Source organism: Vidua chalybeata, chromosome Z (genome assembly GCF_026979565.1).
Source record: "Vidua chalybeata isolate OUT-0048 chromosome Z, bVidCha1 merged haplotype, whole genome shotgun sequence".
Taxonomy (NCBI): Eukaryota; Metazoa; Chordata; class Aves; order Passeriformes; family Viduidae; genus Vidua; species Vidua chalybeata.
In genome coordinates, this window is record NC_071570.1 from 26,947,463 (window position 1) to 26,963,232 (window position 15,770).

At 41.0% G+C, this 15,770-nt stretch overlaps 1 protein-coding gene across 3 annotated transcripts in view; it reads left to right on the forward strand.

Annotated features, from left to right (window-relative positions):
* The first annotated feature begins 1,425 nt into the window (after positions 1–1,425).
* The window catches only part of AGGF1 (angiogenic factor with G-patch and FHA domains 1), a 37,425-nt gene continuing 23,080 nt past the window's right edge, over positions 1,426–15,770 (forward strand). For all 3 annotated transcript variants that reach the window (XM_053931645.1, XM_053931646.1, XM_053931644.1), the window contains exons 1-5: positions 1,426–1,611; positions 2,652–2,748; positions 3,215–3,420; positions 4,098–4,244; positions 6,524–6,712. In XM_053931645.1, the coding sequence (XP_053787620.1) occupies positions 1,426–1,611; positions 2,652–2,748; positions 3,215–3,420; positions 4,098–4,244; positions 6,524–6,712 (825 nt within the window). The remainder of the gene's footprint in view (positions 1,612–2,651; positions 2,749–3,214; positions 3,421–4,097; positions 4,245–6,523; positions 6,713–15,770) is intronic.

The window sequence follows — 15,770 nt, forward strand, 5'->3', positions numbered from 1 at the left end:
CTCTGTTAGTTATTTTTGTATCTCTTAGGAACTCCAGTCTACAGTTGCATTCATAAAATGCATTAAAGAAGACAAAATACATGGGTTTTTTTTCCTATTTTCTTTGAGTTAGGATATGGACAGATGTAGATTTGCTTCTTGCCTGCTTATGTAGCCCATCTTATAGAGATCAGTCATTTGATTCTGGTGGTTTCCAGTCAGAACAGTACTTAATGCACAGCACATGACTGCATGTCTTCACAGACAACAGTAGCATTCTTGTTAAAATAGCACTACCAGGTACCATAGTTTTCAAACTTAGGTGTCTTTGGACTATATTTTTGGAAATGTAAGATGTTAAAAACATATGCCTGTAAATTAAATTAATGCATTACTTAAAGAAAGCTGGTGAAACCTGAAGTGTAAAAGTAATGCATCATTCAGGACATATCTGAAAGCACATGTAGATGTCCATGTATGCAACACATTCACTATTGTCAGATCTGAAAGCTATTAGGCTATGATCTAATAGCCTACAATGATATACTTCTCGTTTCTGCAGTAAGATACAAAAGCAACAGAGTGTATCACATAGTTTATTAAAATTTGAGAAGGACTGTGATCATCAGAGACAAAGCACACTTTAAATAAAAAGCCTGCAAGGTTAAGTTTGGAAAATTATGAAATTGAGATGGGGCTCAGGGGGAAACCCCGACGACCTTCTGCCATTGCTTCTAGAAATCTCAGGAACAGAAATTTACCCAGGGCTGCAGTAGTGCAGCTCTCAGCACTGACTCTGAATGCTGTCTAAATGACTCCAACTGCAACAAGCTCCAGACGCGGCAATTTCTAGCCAGTGTGGTTTGCCACACTGTTGACTGAGAAATCTCAGGAAGCATCCCCCTCCCCACTCTAAAATAACACACACACAAAAAAAACCCTCAAACAAAAAAGGTGATGGCGGAGGTCGGCACGTCTGAGCACGTCCAAGCACCGCCCCGCCTTTGGGGGCGCTGCTCATCTTCATCTTGCCCCCGACGCTGCCGCTGTACCACGAGCAGCACCGCCCGCCCCAGCTCCCGGGGTCGTCCCGTCCCCTCCCCCGGGCCCGCCCCCGCCCCGGGCCAGCTCCGCCCCGCTCCTCCCGGGCCCGCCTCGCCCCCGGCCCCGCCCCGTCGCAGCCCTTTCCCGCGCTTGCGGCTTCCGGCTGCTCTCCCGTTTCCGGGTCCCGCGCCGCGCTCCCGCCCCGCGGGACGGACCCTCGCGCGCCGCGCGGGACAGCTCTCGGTGTGGTGCGGTGGCGCGCGCCCCGCTCCGCTTCCTGCCCTAGCGCCCGGCGGGCGCCATGGCCATGGCCGGGGCCGTCGGGCGGGGCCGCGCGGGCGCTGTGGGGCGGGCTGAGGGCGGGCGCTGAGCTGCGGCGCAGGGGCGGGCGGCCGGCCGGCCATGGCCTCCCCACCGGGCGCCGAGAGCCGGGCGGACCCGGGCGAGCAGGAGGCGGCGGTGGTCGCGGCGTTGCAGGCGGAACTGGGCGCGTGCCGCGCGCAGCTGGAGCGGGCGCGGCGGCGGCTGCGGCGCACCCAACGCCTGTACCGCCGGGAGCGGGAGAGCAGCGGGGCGCTCAGGAGGCAGGTAGGGACCCCGGCCCGGATACCGCGGCCTCCGACCCTTCCGCCCCCCCCCCCCCCCCCCCCCCCCCCCGGGCCGGGCGGCACGGAACCCCTGCGGCCGCCACCCCCTGACAGCGTGCCGCTCGGCCCGCTCTCCGCTTGTCCCCTCCTCCCGATGCGCCCGTTCCACGCGGTCCCTCAGCTCCCGGAGCCCGCCGGGCTTTCCTGGCTTGCGAGGGGCCAGAGCAGGTTTGAAGTTTCGAGTCGGAGCTTGGCGGTGAGAACGGTAACGCCTTCTCTGTCACAGGGTTAGATTTGCAGTCAGAAGGAAAAATTACATGTAGCAGAGAGAAAGAAGTTTATTGAACGAAGTGTGAGGTAAAGGAAGAGTGGCAAAACTTCTCTGTGAATGCCTATGGCAAAAGAGAGTAGTTTAGGGGAGCCCTCATCGCAGTGTACAGTTTCCTTGTGGGGGAGGCAGGCGGGCAGCACTGATCTCTCTGGCAGAACCCGAGGGAACGGTCTCAAATTGTGTCAGGGGCATTTTAGATTGGATATTAGGAAAAGGTTCTTCACACAGGGGATGCTTGGGCAATGGAAGTTTCTGCAGAGGAGTGGGCAGAGCACCAGCCTCACAGAGCTCAAGGAGCATTTGGACAATGCTCTCAGGCACATGATGTGACTCTTGTAATGTCCTGTGCAGGGCTGAGAATTGGACTTAGTGACCCTGGTGGGTTCCTTCTAGTTCAGAACATTCTGTGCTTTGTAAATAACCACAGTCGTCACTACAGAACAATGATCATTGCTTGAAATCCAACTTTACAGGGTGGGCATTTAGGAATAACCTCAATTAAGTTTCTCTGCTCCTTTGTGAGCAGAAATGATGTGTTTCTTTATGCCAGCCATTCAAGTACAAAATTATCTCCTGACAAATCACTTGAAACATCTGTGATGCCATTATGATTTGTTTGAATTATGGAATGCAAAATAGGCTGACTCTTTTCTGGGATAGCAGACACTAAAATGCAGTAATGTGTTTTTAACATGCAATTTTTCTTTCAGGTAGAAGAACTCACTAAAGAAATCCATAATAGAAAGGAGAAAGATACGTCTAGTGTAGAAGTACAGACAGAGGACTGTGCTGCATGGTCACAAGCAGGTAGAGAGGGTGGTGACTGTTTAAATAGGGATATAGAACACTATCTTAGTTTGGAAATGTTGTAATATAGAACACATTTCAGGTCTGTATCCTTTGCTGAATTAAATTCAGAAACCTGATACTATCTTTCAGAGCGTTTCCTATTTATTCAAGATATTAATTCAGGATAAAATGTAGCATGGACTAGCAGAATTCATGCCATTGTAATTTGTTACATAGTAATCTCATGTTGCAAACATACAGCTTTGCCAATTTTTGAAGTATATGAAGACAATATAAATTTGTTCAGTCGGATCAGAATAAATTCAGAGTAGAGGCGCTACTTAATATTTGATTTTCATTAGACTACTTACTTGTGTAAATTTCCAGTTTAAGATATAGCATCCTTAAACTGCTTTAGTAAAATACTGCCTTGCTAATTTATGCAACCTCAGCTTTTCTTTCTCTTCCCCTTCTCCCCTGGCAGATTATTACTACTATGAAAATTATTACAGTCACACGGATACTCGAGATTGTGTATCTGAGCTAGGAGTGAAGCACAGTCATGGGAATGAAGGCATTGGGCGTAATTCCACAGAGGAATCGGATGCAGGTGTTAATATTCCACTGAAGAAGAATAGCACCAAAGCTATTGAAGGTGGAGAAGAGGAAAATTTCATCCAGAATTCACAGGTTTTTGGACTGTCTGGAGTTTTACCAATTTTGAAATCAGTACTCTGTTAATACTCCATCTAAAAGATGTACTTGTGGTCCTGAGAGCTTTATACAAAACTATTTTTTGTGATGGTCTAGTGCTGATAATACCCTTGTACTTCAAAACTAGTTCTTTTTGTAGTATGTTCCAAGTGGAGCACCCTCTTAGATTTGTGTCTTGGAGTTTGAGAGTTTTTGTAAAAAGGCATATATATCCTGCATAGCCTGGAAGCAGGATCATTTTTATCAGCAGAGTATGTCCAATACATCCATGCTGATTTTCATAAATCGTGCTTTTTATTTTTCTTCCATTGACATATGGAAGCAAGATAAAAGGAGAAGAACATTGGTGGTGGGGTTTCTTTGTTTATTTTGTGGTGGGTTGGTTTTCTTCCCTGCACTCTAGCCTTCTCTTATGTCACTTAGTTAACTGAGTTTGTGCCTTAGCATCTAGCAACTGAAATGGAGCAGAGGGCAGAAATCTGTATTAGGAATGCTCTGAAAGATGTTTCCTGTGTGTATATTTGATGTGAGTCACTTTTGAGTAAAGCTGGGGAAAAACAAAAGACATGGGCTGAAGTCTTAGTCCTGTTTTTTTGCCTTCTGAAATGGTCCAAGTTCATAGAGCACTTACCTTTCTTACTTTCTGTTATCAGGAGACAGAAGAAACTTCAGTACCAGAAGGTTCTCTGGCAGAGAGCTTGAGAGCTGCTGCAGAGGCTGCTGTTTCACAAACTGGATTTATATATGATGAAAATACAGGATTGTATTATGACCATAGCACTGGATTCTACTACAATTCAGTAAGGATCATTTCCAAAATCCTTGGAATGTTTTGCATATTGCATAAGTTTTGTTAGTAAAAGCTGATAAGCAAAGAACTAAGATCCAAGCTGATCTTACATTTTGAAAAATGAATATGTTAAAATGAAAATGTTAAAATGAATAGTGTTAAAAATTTGTTAATTCATTTTTTAATTATTTCAGTCACAGATAGCAGGCTAAGGCACAAATTTAGATTTTAATTCTGGGTTTTTTTATGTCTCATAGGTCCCTAAGTTACTTGGCATTGTACAAATTTTATGCTATAAAGCTGATCTGTAACTCTTTCAAACCTAAAGGCTTGGGCTTAAAGATGTCTTGTTTAGGAAAAGACATATTTCTGAAGTAAGTTGGTTGCTTCTCCACAGTGAAGAGAGTATTGGGAGAAAATACACAAAATGTTTGTGCTTTTACTTGAGTACTGTTAGCAACTAGTTTGATTCTACAGGAGAAGAAAAACTTATTTTAGAAGTGTTAGAAGAAGATTAGATGATGGGACAGAGTTTTTTTAATAGTTACTTTTTGCTACAGATTTTCATATAGCTTTTGCAAAGCCTTTTTCATATAGCTTTCTGTCCTATGAGGTATTTTTGTATATGTATACAGATCTGTGGATAGATATGTGTACACTGTACTGCACTGAGAACAGAGTTTGTTTGCAGTGCTATATTCAACTCAGCTGTAAAAAAATGCATGAGATACACAACTGTTTGTTTTCAGGATGCTTCTGGACTTAATTTTTAAGGTCTTAAAGGATACCATTGGTTTTGATGTTGTTTGTGAATATAGTTACACATAAATGTTTGGGGCTACAGATTACAGTTTATGGTGGAATTATCCAAAATAATATCTTTTCTTGGTACATAAGTGTTCTGAATTACAGGAAATGTTCTTGCATTGTGTTTGCTGGCAAAGTTCTGATGATGAGGCCAGGGGCTGCAGAGGTAGCCTCTCTGAGAGAAGCAGGGGCTACCTGGACATGGCTGATTCCACTGCAGGGCACAGCACAGCCATTAGAGGAGCTGGCAGTGCCTCTCTGAAACCAGTGTAAGAAGGGGCATAACTCTGCACAGTGGAGTCTATATGGGGGAGTAAGTGTGAAAAATAACCTTGTGAACACCAGGGGCAAAGAAGAACAGGAGGAGGTTCTATAAGCACCAGAGCAGGCAATTTCCTACAATCCCTAGAGCAGACCATGCAGAAGCTACTCATACTACAGTCCATGGAGGATCCCACACAGAAGCAGTTCCTTATGATGCCTTTTTTGGCTACCTAAAAACAGAGACCAGATGAAATTAAGGAAATAAAAGTCAGTTATATTTATTGAAGGGCTCTCAGGTACATTTAGGGTAGACAAAGCCTCCTCAGGGGCTACATACAAAAAATGGACGACGGATCACAGGTTTTTATACTTAGATAAGTTTGGTCCATTTGCATTTTGGGGTTTAATCTTCCAATTACTGTTTCAGGTAATGAAGTAATTTACCCCAAATTCGCTCCCCACAACTCACTTTTGCTTACATTTCTCAGGGCCTGAGACAGTGAGGTGTCCTTGATTCCCTGGCCTGGAGAGGAGTTGTTTTGTCTGACCAAAATGGGAAATCAGTAGCTAACACTTTATATGGAGTTTAGAGTTATACGCTAAAGAACTGCAGGATTACAAATATATGAAAAATGTAAAAGCTAAAATCCTAAGGCATCACTTAGGGGACTGGAGAGCCCATGCCAGAGCTCAGAGCACATCAGCCTGATAGGAGCTGTGGCCTGTGGAGGTCCCATGCTTGAAGCAGTTCTTGAAGATCCCATGCTGGGCAGGGGAGAAGTAGCAGCAGAGAGGGACTTTTCATTAACTGATCTCAGCCCCTCTACTCTTCCCTGCACCACTTGTGTGGGAGAAGACAGGGAGATAAGCTGGGAATGAAGTGGTACCACTGAGCTTGTGAAAAAAGGAGACTGGGAGAGATGTTTTTAATTTGATCCTTATCATCCAGCTGTATTTTAGCTATTTCCAAGTTGAATCTGGTTTGCCCATTGTAGTGACTTTGGTCTCTTGACCCATGAGCTTTCCATCTTTGCCAGTCTTGTTGAGGAGGAGAGTTGACAGAGTGGTTAGATGGGCATCTGGTAACCATCCAGGATCAAGCCACCACAGTTCTTTCATTTTATCAAAATTCAAATGTGGTTCTTTATTAATCAGATGTTTCTTTGAACAGTATATTTATTGAAGTGATGATAACACTGTTCTTCATTTCTTATAAAGGAAAACCAACTTTATTATGACCCAGCAACTGGAATTTATTACTACTGTGATGTGGAAAGCGGCCGATACCAGTTTCATTCACGAGTGGATCTGCAGTCTTACCAGGCCTCTGGTACTAAGTACACCAAGGATAAAAAGGGGAAAAAGAAGAGAAAAGAAGCAGAGTGGCTTGCTGCAGATGAGTATAAGGTAACCTCAGAACTGATAGACAGAAAATACAAAATCTTTTGGGTTTTTGTCCATGATACAATTTACAGGCTGTGGGGCTTGGCTTTATGCAGAGAATGTATGCTTTATTTTTTAAACTATTTAAACATATTTTAACTAAATACAGTATGAGTATAGTTGCTAACGTGTAGTTAGTGTTCAAATAACTTTCCCATTGAGTGTTAAGGATGAAACTTTTAACTTGGATCCCCTTCATTTTTCAATATTTTTTTTAATACTACCCAGCATAAAGGAGTCTGAAACTGAGTGTCAGTGAAGTTTTTTGAAGAGCAGGCACACTAGAATTAATTCAGTGTTGTGTGGGCTGGATTTACATCAGAAATTCAGTGGCAATGTCTTGGGTTTGGGATTTTGGCTTGTGATTTGGTGTTGGTTTTTTGTTTGGTTGGGTTTTTTTTCAGATTGGCATTATGAACCAAAAAAATGTAAATTTTGAAAATACACTCATACACAATCCTTTCTCTGTGACTGCATTCCAGTGTGTAGTCCTTTGTCATTTTACTGTGTCACCAATTCGGGATTGGTATTTTTGAAGTTCTATTTCTTGCATATTATGCTCTCCTATTGATACTGTTCACTGTATTTTCACTGTCGTTAGTGTGAGGATAAGCTGTACATCTGAATAAATGCCCATTGTAATTAATATGTATTAAAATTTTTCTGAGTGCTAAGAAAGCACAACATGTTGTGTGCTATCTTGAAAAACATTACAGACTCCTGAACACCAAGAGGTACTAACACAGCTGTTAAACCTCAGGAAGCATTTCCATTATGAATACTCTTACTGATGTTGAGTTCTATTCTGTCAATTTGTTTTATTATTTTACCATAAAATGTAATACATTGATTTCTCTAGTTTGAGTTTTTCTTGGTTTGCATTCTTCAAAGCTTTTGCTTTAACCATTACATAGTTTCTTCATGTAGGCCTCAGACATGCAGATTGGTTAAAATCTGAAACAATGACAGTACTGTCCAGATACCTGTACATAATAGTCATATAATATCAGTGCACAGTTAAAAAATTTAATCAGGAGTGAGGTCATTTGAAAGACTTGAAAATGGAAACTATTTACATTAAGAAAAAGTGTAATTAGGTTAGATGGATAGTGGTTGTTGACTGATTACACATTTTATAATCAAATTTTGGCTAATGCAGGAATTTCTACTCCTTGAGGAAACTTCAAGTGAACACTTCAATTTGGAATGCTTGATCTGGGTACTTGGCAACACTAAGCATAATAATTCTTTTGACTTAAGAGAAGAGGGCTAATGTAGTGAAAGTGCAGTTTTACCAGCAGCCAGTTCTGGGCCTGCTCTGTGCAAATGCTGAATTAGTATTCTGCCACTCTCTAAAGGCATTGGTCAATACAGAACTTTATCCGTCATGTGTCAGGAAAGAATCATGAAAAGGATTTTAGGAATAGGAAGAAGTCTTTATCATAAACTGATTAATAGGTCTTTTAAATTTAGTTCTGTGGTGAACTGTTACCTAAATCAACAAAAGTGTTTATAAAAGTTCCAAGTCATGTATAGTTCTGACCTATCAAATAATGTTAACTATATTTTAGACTCCCATCGTAGTCTGCTTCTGTGATCTGATTATACTAGAAATAGAGGTTTGTCTTAAGCTTACTTTATACCAGTGTTTTTGTTTAGATAGTCTTGTTAACAGATCTTTTCTGTGAACTTCCACAGTCACAAGGTAGGAGGTAAACATCCATTTTTTTTCTTGTCTGCTTTATTGATGGCGAACTGAGTACTTTGCTTTATTTGTAAATTAATTTGTTTGACTGACAAGGTCACAGGTAGAACATTTAAAGTATACTGTAGTACACAGATCTTCTGTGAATAGGGATTGAAGGTCTATGTCAAAGAAATAATCATCTTTTTTTTTTTTATTTTTTTAAACAAAAACAGGGAGAATTCAAAGTGAAACATAGAACACTCTCCATTTCAAACTTCAAAAATAAAAGAATGCTTTTTGTTAGTGCACTTTGTAAATGCACTGCTGGATTTAGAAGAAAAACTTGCTTACATAGTTTACATAGCTGAGATAAACATTTTATTGTTCTACTGTGGTTATTAATCACTTTAAAAGTCCATGTTATATTAATATAAAAGATTACGATTTTTCTAGAATAAGAGACAATATTTTTCTGTTATAAAACTGGAAAATTAGTTTATAAGCTGCACAGTCAAGTGCATAGATGCATGGTATTTTTTAGCAGCGTGATTGTTGCCTAGTTTAGTCTTGTATTGGCAAAGGCACTAATTAGTTCATCGTAGAATAAAACTAAAAACATCTGGTTTTAAATAGGACTTTGTAGTTGAAACATTTTATATAGAAATGCTTTTCTCCAAACTTACTGCACAACCTTCTCCTTTTTCTTTCCCTGAACACTGTTTAAATTATTGAAGTTTATAACAATGCTTTTGAAGACTAGTACCTCATTACTGCTTTCCCCAATCAATTATTAAATTGTGCCACTAGCCTGAAAAATGGTCCCAACATTGCCTCATTTCTAGACCAAAGTAGGTTTAACTTGTCTTTCTTTTTCTACAGATGTTACAGGTAGGAGAAGGGTTTGGTTTAATGCCTGGGCTGTGGACCACTAGTGTTAAAGCAGGGTGTCCTTCTGGAACATGTCATTCACCCCCTGAACTTTATAATTCCTGGGTGAAGCTGAGGTGATGTATAAGAATATCCATGGAAAGCAAGGGAAGACAGCAGTACTTAAAGAATCATATCAATTTTTTCTCTCTTTTTCAGTTAAAGGAATTAATGTAAACAAATATTTATAGATATTTATAATTACTGAAAAATTGTCATATGCAAGAAATAAAGAAATGTAGTACTTATGTATGTAGATTATCAAACATATATTTGTAGGTAGATAGTATTAATAAGCAATGATTCTTACCAAAATTGCCTGTGATTTTTGAATGACTTAATATAAACCAAAGTTAATACCTTTTTTGTTTAAAAAACTAATGTAACTGGAATGATCCATTAACTTTCTGTTTCTGGTCACAGGAGGGTTTTTTGTTGAGGTTTAGTTTCTGTCTATTGTGAGGAAGTTCATGTACTCAGCTATCTTACATACAGTATTTATTTGTAAGTAGGAAACTAGGATACTTAACTGCAAAAATGGCAAGTGAGTTGTCAAAAAATATTGTAGTATTCTTAAAGAAAACCCAATATAATTCTGAGAATGTAAACAAAAATATTTTAAAATATTATTGCATTTTTAAAAATGTGAATAACCTTTTGAAAGACAAGAAAATACTCATAAGTGTTACTAATATGAATGTCGTTCTTATTGTAAAAAACAGCAGAGAGGAAATCATGTGCTTACTATCACCTGTGAATGTTCCTAATTAATACAAGAACTTTTCTTTAAGATATCTTTGCTTTTCAGTCACAAACTGAAACTATATTACAAATAGTTTACTTTTGACTTGTGAAACAAAATATGCTGTCTCTACTTGCTTCCTTTTAATTGAGAATCAGGATTTTTTTTTTGCCAGGATGAAGTCAGTCTCTATGTAGGTCATACATTGGTAGAATACCTTTAGTTCTGGTATGTTTTTGTAGGGGTAGGTCAGAAAAAAGGTGGAACAAGAAACATGGTATTTTCTTCTGTACAAGAAAACCCTTTAAATAAGTAAATTTGAAAAAGTTTAAAAATTTTAAAAAAAGGTGACATAAGTGATAATAGGATCCCTGGCCCAATATTAATATCCAGGGCTTCCATACAATTTGGAGAACAGACTGTATGCAGCAGTGATCCTGCTGTTCTACTTGCTGCATTGGGGCTGTTAGAAATACATGGCAAATTTTAGAAGAAAGTTCTGACACTGCCATCTTTTTCCATAAATTGTTTTTAAATTTAATTTTTTATTTAATTTTCAAACTACCACCTACTGGATTTTATTTCAGTGTGGTACTCAAAATTAACTTCTACCATATTCTTTTCCATTATAGATTCATCATAGCTACTTCTGTAGGAGAAGCAAGGCATAGTAATGTTTCCCATAGAACTCTTGAAGCGGTGACTTTTACTTTCATTATCATAGGTAGTTTACTTTTTGCTGATATTCATCCCATCTTTAGGCACGTCAGTTGACAGAAACCATAGCTAATCTGAAGATGTCTTCTGTTGGATTCTGGTAAATAGTTGAGACAACAAACACACATTAGTCCATGGATGTTTACCTTTAACATTGATGTTTTTATTAAAGAAAAAAGAATATCTAGTAATTGATGTTTGAATACATTTTTACCTAGAAGAATTAATAAATTTTTTAAAGCTATTTAATCAAAATCCATTCACCTGTGAAGTAGCTTTGAAATAGATTTTAAATACTTTGTAAGTAACATCTGAGGAAAACTTTGGCATTCTAGAATATTTGGGAAGAGAGGTATTTAGCATCCCTGTATAACATAAAGGGTCTGGACTAAAGAAACTACTCATTCTTTAGGTACAGTTATTTATTTCAGAACTGTCCACCACCAGTGTATAAAATGGCTCCTATATGCTGTAGGAAGAGGTTTTTTTCTGGTATTTAATTAGATTTTTTGCACTGGAAAATTGAGTATTGTATAGGGTGGATGAGAGTAACTGAAGTACTTGTAGAATGATTTTAGCACATGAAAGGTTAGTCATTTGTTTGAAAGAGCTATTTTTAAGTGTTTGAAAATATTTCTTTAGTAAAATAATGAATTTCAGATTAAGATTTCAAATTTAGGGTATCAATGCTAAAGGTGTACTATTCAGTCCTGTAAAAGAGTGCTGAGAAAAAATGAATCTGTTAAATCACCTACTGAACTTCAAGCAGACCAAAAAACAGGCTACACATTTGAGAAAAGTTGTATTTGTCTATATTTCTCTGCTTTGTATAAAATAAATTCAGAAAAAAATTAGTTTAAACAGTGCAGTTCTTCGAATTGAGCTAATTATGCTCACAATAGAAAGTTCTTGTGTATGGGGGTGCTGAAGAATTGCGTGAACGTGCATATTGGTTAGCCATAGTACAGAAAAATTGAAGTTCTGAAAGACAAAATGTCTTGCTCTGTAACAGTAAAGCAAAAAGTATAGTTAAATGCTTAAAATACTTTGAAATTTTCATTAAAACAGTTAAGTGACAATGATAATATATATTTTCTAAGTAGGACAGTCAGCATTTCAAAAGGTCATTGTAATCAGTAGTTTGCGGCATATTCTCTATAAAGTAAAACCATCAGTTTCACTCACATCAGCATGATTTGTTATTATAAGATTAGTCCTTGTGGGATACATAAATATCCTGATTTCAAAGTACTTTTGGCTGACTTTATCAGGGATGCAGAAACACGAACCAACTCAACTCTGTAGTTAAAAAACAGTTTATTATCTATCAGATTGATCGCACCTCTCAGTTCCAGCTTAGTGAGAAAAATCCCAGAGATCATGTGGTAATACCCAGTAGATGCAAAGCTTTTCGAACCTGGATCACATTGAGTCAATCCATATCTAACTCATGACTGTTGGTGTCAGTCTAGATGTATTGGGCAAAGCAACAATGAAAAAATGTATGTATATGAAAAAATATGTATGTATGATGTAAAAAATTGTTATAATGAGCATCTACTTGCAAAATTTGTGTCTTGTGGCATGAGTTTGGGATGTAGAGTTAGGTAGTCATTGAGAGATTAAGTACATTGCTAGAATTTATTTCATTTTTCAGGGTACACTAGTACCCTGAAATACTACACTAGTATTTACCGAATGTTGTGCTTACTGCCAGTTCCTGGTTTTTAAGTGATGACTATATGGAGGCAAGGCATTAAGGTGCTGTTTGCCAGTTAGACTTTATTACATGCTACACATGTCCTGCGTTAGTACTGGTAGTTAGCCATGGTTCTCCAGCCAGCAACTGAGCCCCAGACAGCTGCTCACTCACTCCAGCAGCAGCAGGACTGGGAGGAGGATTGGAAGGACAGGAGTAGGAAAACCTGTGGATTGAGATATAGCCACATGCGCAAACAAAAGAAAAAGCAAGAAATTAATTCACTGCTTCCCTGCCTGGACAGGCAGGTGATCAGCCATCCCCAGGAAAGCAGGGCTCCAGCTCAGGTAATGGTGACTAAGGCCAAACTTTCAACATTCCTCCTGCTTCCTTGTCCCTCCTTCAGCATTTATTGGTAAGCATGATGCAATATGGTATGGGATACCCTGTGGACAGTTGGGATCAGCTATATAGGCTGTGTCTTGCTTCCAACTCTTTGTGCACTCCCAGCTCCTTGCTGGTGGAGTGATGCGAGAAGCAGAACTTGGTTTGTGTAAGTGCTGCTCAGCAACAAATTAAAAAAAAAAATCTCTGTATTACCAGCCACATCTTCAACACAAATCCAAATCACAGCCCTACACTAGGTACTGTGAATAAAATTAGCTTTACCCCAGCCAAAACCAGTACATAGTCATACATAATGGAAAAGGATTTCTGTAACACACATGCTTAAAAATTTATACACTTTGTCCAATGTGGATTTTAATACAGAGCCATGAAATCATGAAATGCTCAAAATCCACATTCAGTTTTAAAATCCTTTATTTCATACAAGGTTTTGTAAATGTGAAGCCTGCATTTTTATCAGCACTTAACTATTTAGGTTATTTGCTTTCTTAACAGTTGAATGCAGCAATTGTGAAATGTCGCCTTCTGATGAGAAGGTGGGCGACCTGGTTTCAAGACACAGCACGGCGACCCGGCCTCACCCGGATCACTCAGGCCACAGACATGCACAGACACCAATGTGGTGGATGGTCAAATGGCGTTTATTATCTTATCTCATGGGGTTAAATAGTCAAGGGGGCTTCACTACGTCAGAAGGGGATGGTGGGTCTGGCTAGGGTTAGTAAGGAGTGGAAGACTACTGAGTTTAGGAGGGGCTGCATGCTTTAGGGGTAATTGATTAACTATAGCAGGAAGAAGGGGGGAAGGGTCTTGCTTTCCGTCACATCCCGAGATCTTCCGTTTGCCTGTCCCTATCTACCACATCTCCCCCGCCCCCTTTTTTACTAATGAATGAGGTAGTTATAAACATAGGCACTAAGGTGAGGTATAAAGTTGTAATGTGATAAGGGAAAAGGGTTTTTTGGTAAACCTGAGTAATCTTCGCAAGGGAAGTTTAGAGAACCTCTGCGACTGGCAGTGTCCTCGGTTTTTGGTTCACAGCATTTGTTGCCGGCCTATGAACAGGATGTTGACCCGTTCTAGGCGAGCTTGAACGAATGAGACCAGGCTGTTTAGTAGGCAAGGTCCGAATGTGAAGGTTAAAAGCAGTATCGCTAGTGGACCTACTAGGGTGGAAATTAGAGTGGTGAGCCATGGTGATTGATTGAACCAGGACTCGAACCAGCTCTGTTGGGTTTCCCTGTCTTTCTTTCTTTGAGCCAGTCTATCTCGGAGTTCTGCCATGGAGTCTTTAACGACTCCTGTGTGGTCCGCGTAGAAGCAGCATTCCTCCTTCAAGGCGGCACACAGACCTCCTTGCTGCATGAACAAGAGGTCCAGTCCCCGCCTGTTCTGTAAGACCACTTCCGAAAGCGAGGAGACTGATTTCTCTAGAAAGGAGATGGATTTCTCGATCCTCTGCAGGTCCTCATCGATGGTCATTTGCAGCTGAGCAAGCCCTTGGTGTCGGGTCGCGAGGGCTGAGACACCTGTGGCTGTGCCAGCTGCTCCCAGGCCGAGCAGCATTGCGATAGTCACTCCCGTTATTATTTCTCTTTTGTGGAGTCGGCCGGGCTCCTCAAAGATGTGGTACACCTCCTCGTCTGAGTGGTACAGGACCCTAGGAACAATTAGAACTTGGACACAGAAATCGGTAGCGTCATTGAATTTGGCAAGGAACACGCAAGGACTTACCCCAGATTTCTGACAAACCCACATCCCAGATGCGGATGGGACCGCCCACTTGTTGATCTTTCTGTTGGGCTTGACGACTTCGGTGCAGAGGTTGCCTTTCTGCTTTGCCAAGGCTGCATTGCCAAAGCATTTGCCCCGGCCTGTGACTTGACACAGGGTGATTCCCCTACGGGGGGTGTCCCATCTGCACTGGTGAGGAGCTTCGGCTGTGGAGTAACCGAAGGGGGTGTCTAGAGCGACTCCTTCGTAGAAAGGAGGTTTAACATTGTAACAAAGCCAGCAGGAATTGGTTAGGTTTGGGTTGGATTCGTTCAAGGATAGAAAGGTAGCCTCTAGCATGCGGAAGATTGGGTCTGAGTCCGACTCGGCTAAGTGGCCTATTTGGAAGGCGTCTGCATGGCCGGTCGGGATATCGGTGGCCTTTGTGGGTAGTGGTTTGGGATGGGTAATGTTTCCCCCTTTTAGCACGTCCTTAATAACCATATTGGGTCCTACCGGTCAGGGTGCCGGTGGTTGGAGCCTGATAATTCGCACGTTCACCCACTCTTTTGGCGCCTTGAGGACTACCATCCATGTTCTGCCTGTGGCCCAACTAGGGTGTTCTGGCTGCAGGACCGTCATGTTATAGTCTGTGCACTTCCGATATTTGGGTTGTGTATGATAGTTGCTATAGACCCCTCCCTTGAAGGCGGGCTTTTTACAGCCGGTAGGTGCCCAGGTGAACTGCAAGAATCTATCGGGCTCTTGTGGTTCCCACCCTTCTCCCGATGGTCTGGCATCTGTGACAATGGTTTCACAGCCCCAGTGCTCGCAATATCCCCACCCCGGGTAGTTACAGTACTTCTTCCCAGGGTTGGAGGCTGGACACCAGTAGGACAGGTACATGTACATGATGTGCAGGTGATGGGGTCGTAGTTTTGGTCGTCCTGGAAACAGGTCGGCGATATGGAACACGAAGGATGGGGTGCCTGCCGTGGTGATTTCTTTGAACACCTTGTCACTTGAAAGATGCTGCATGACCCACCTGAATGGCTGATGGGGGTGATAGTCTGGGTTGGTTCGCCCCTCGGCGATGAGCGCTAATAGCAAGATCACACAATGCCACCGT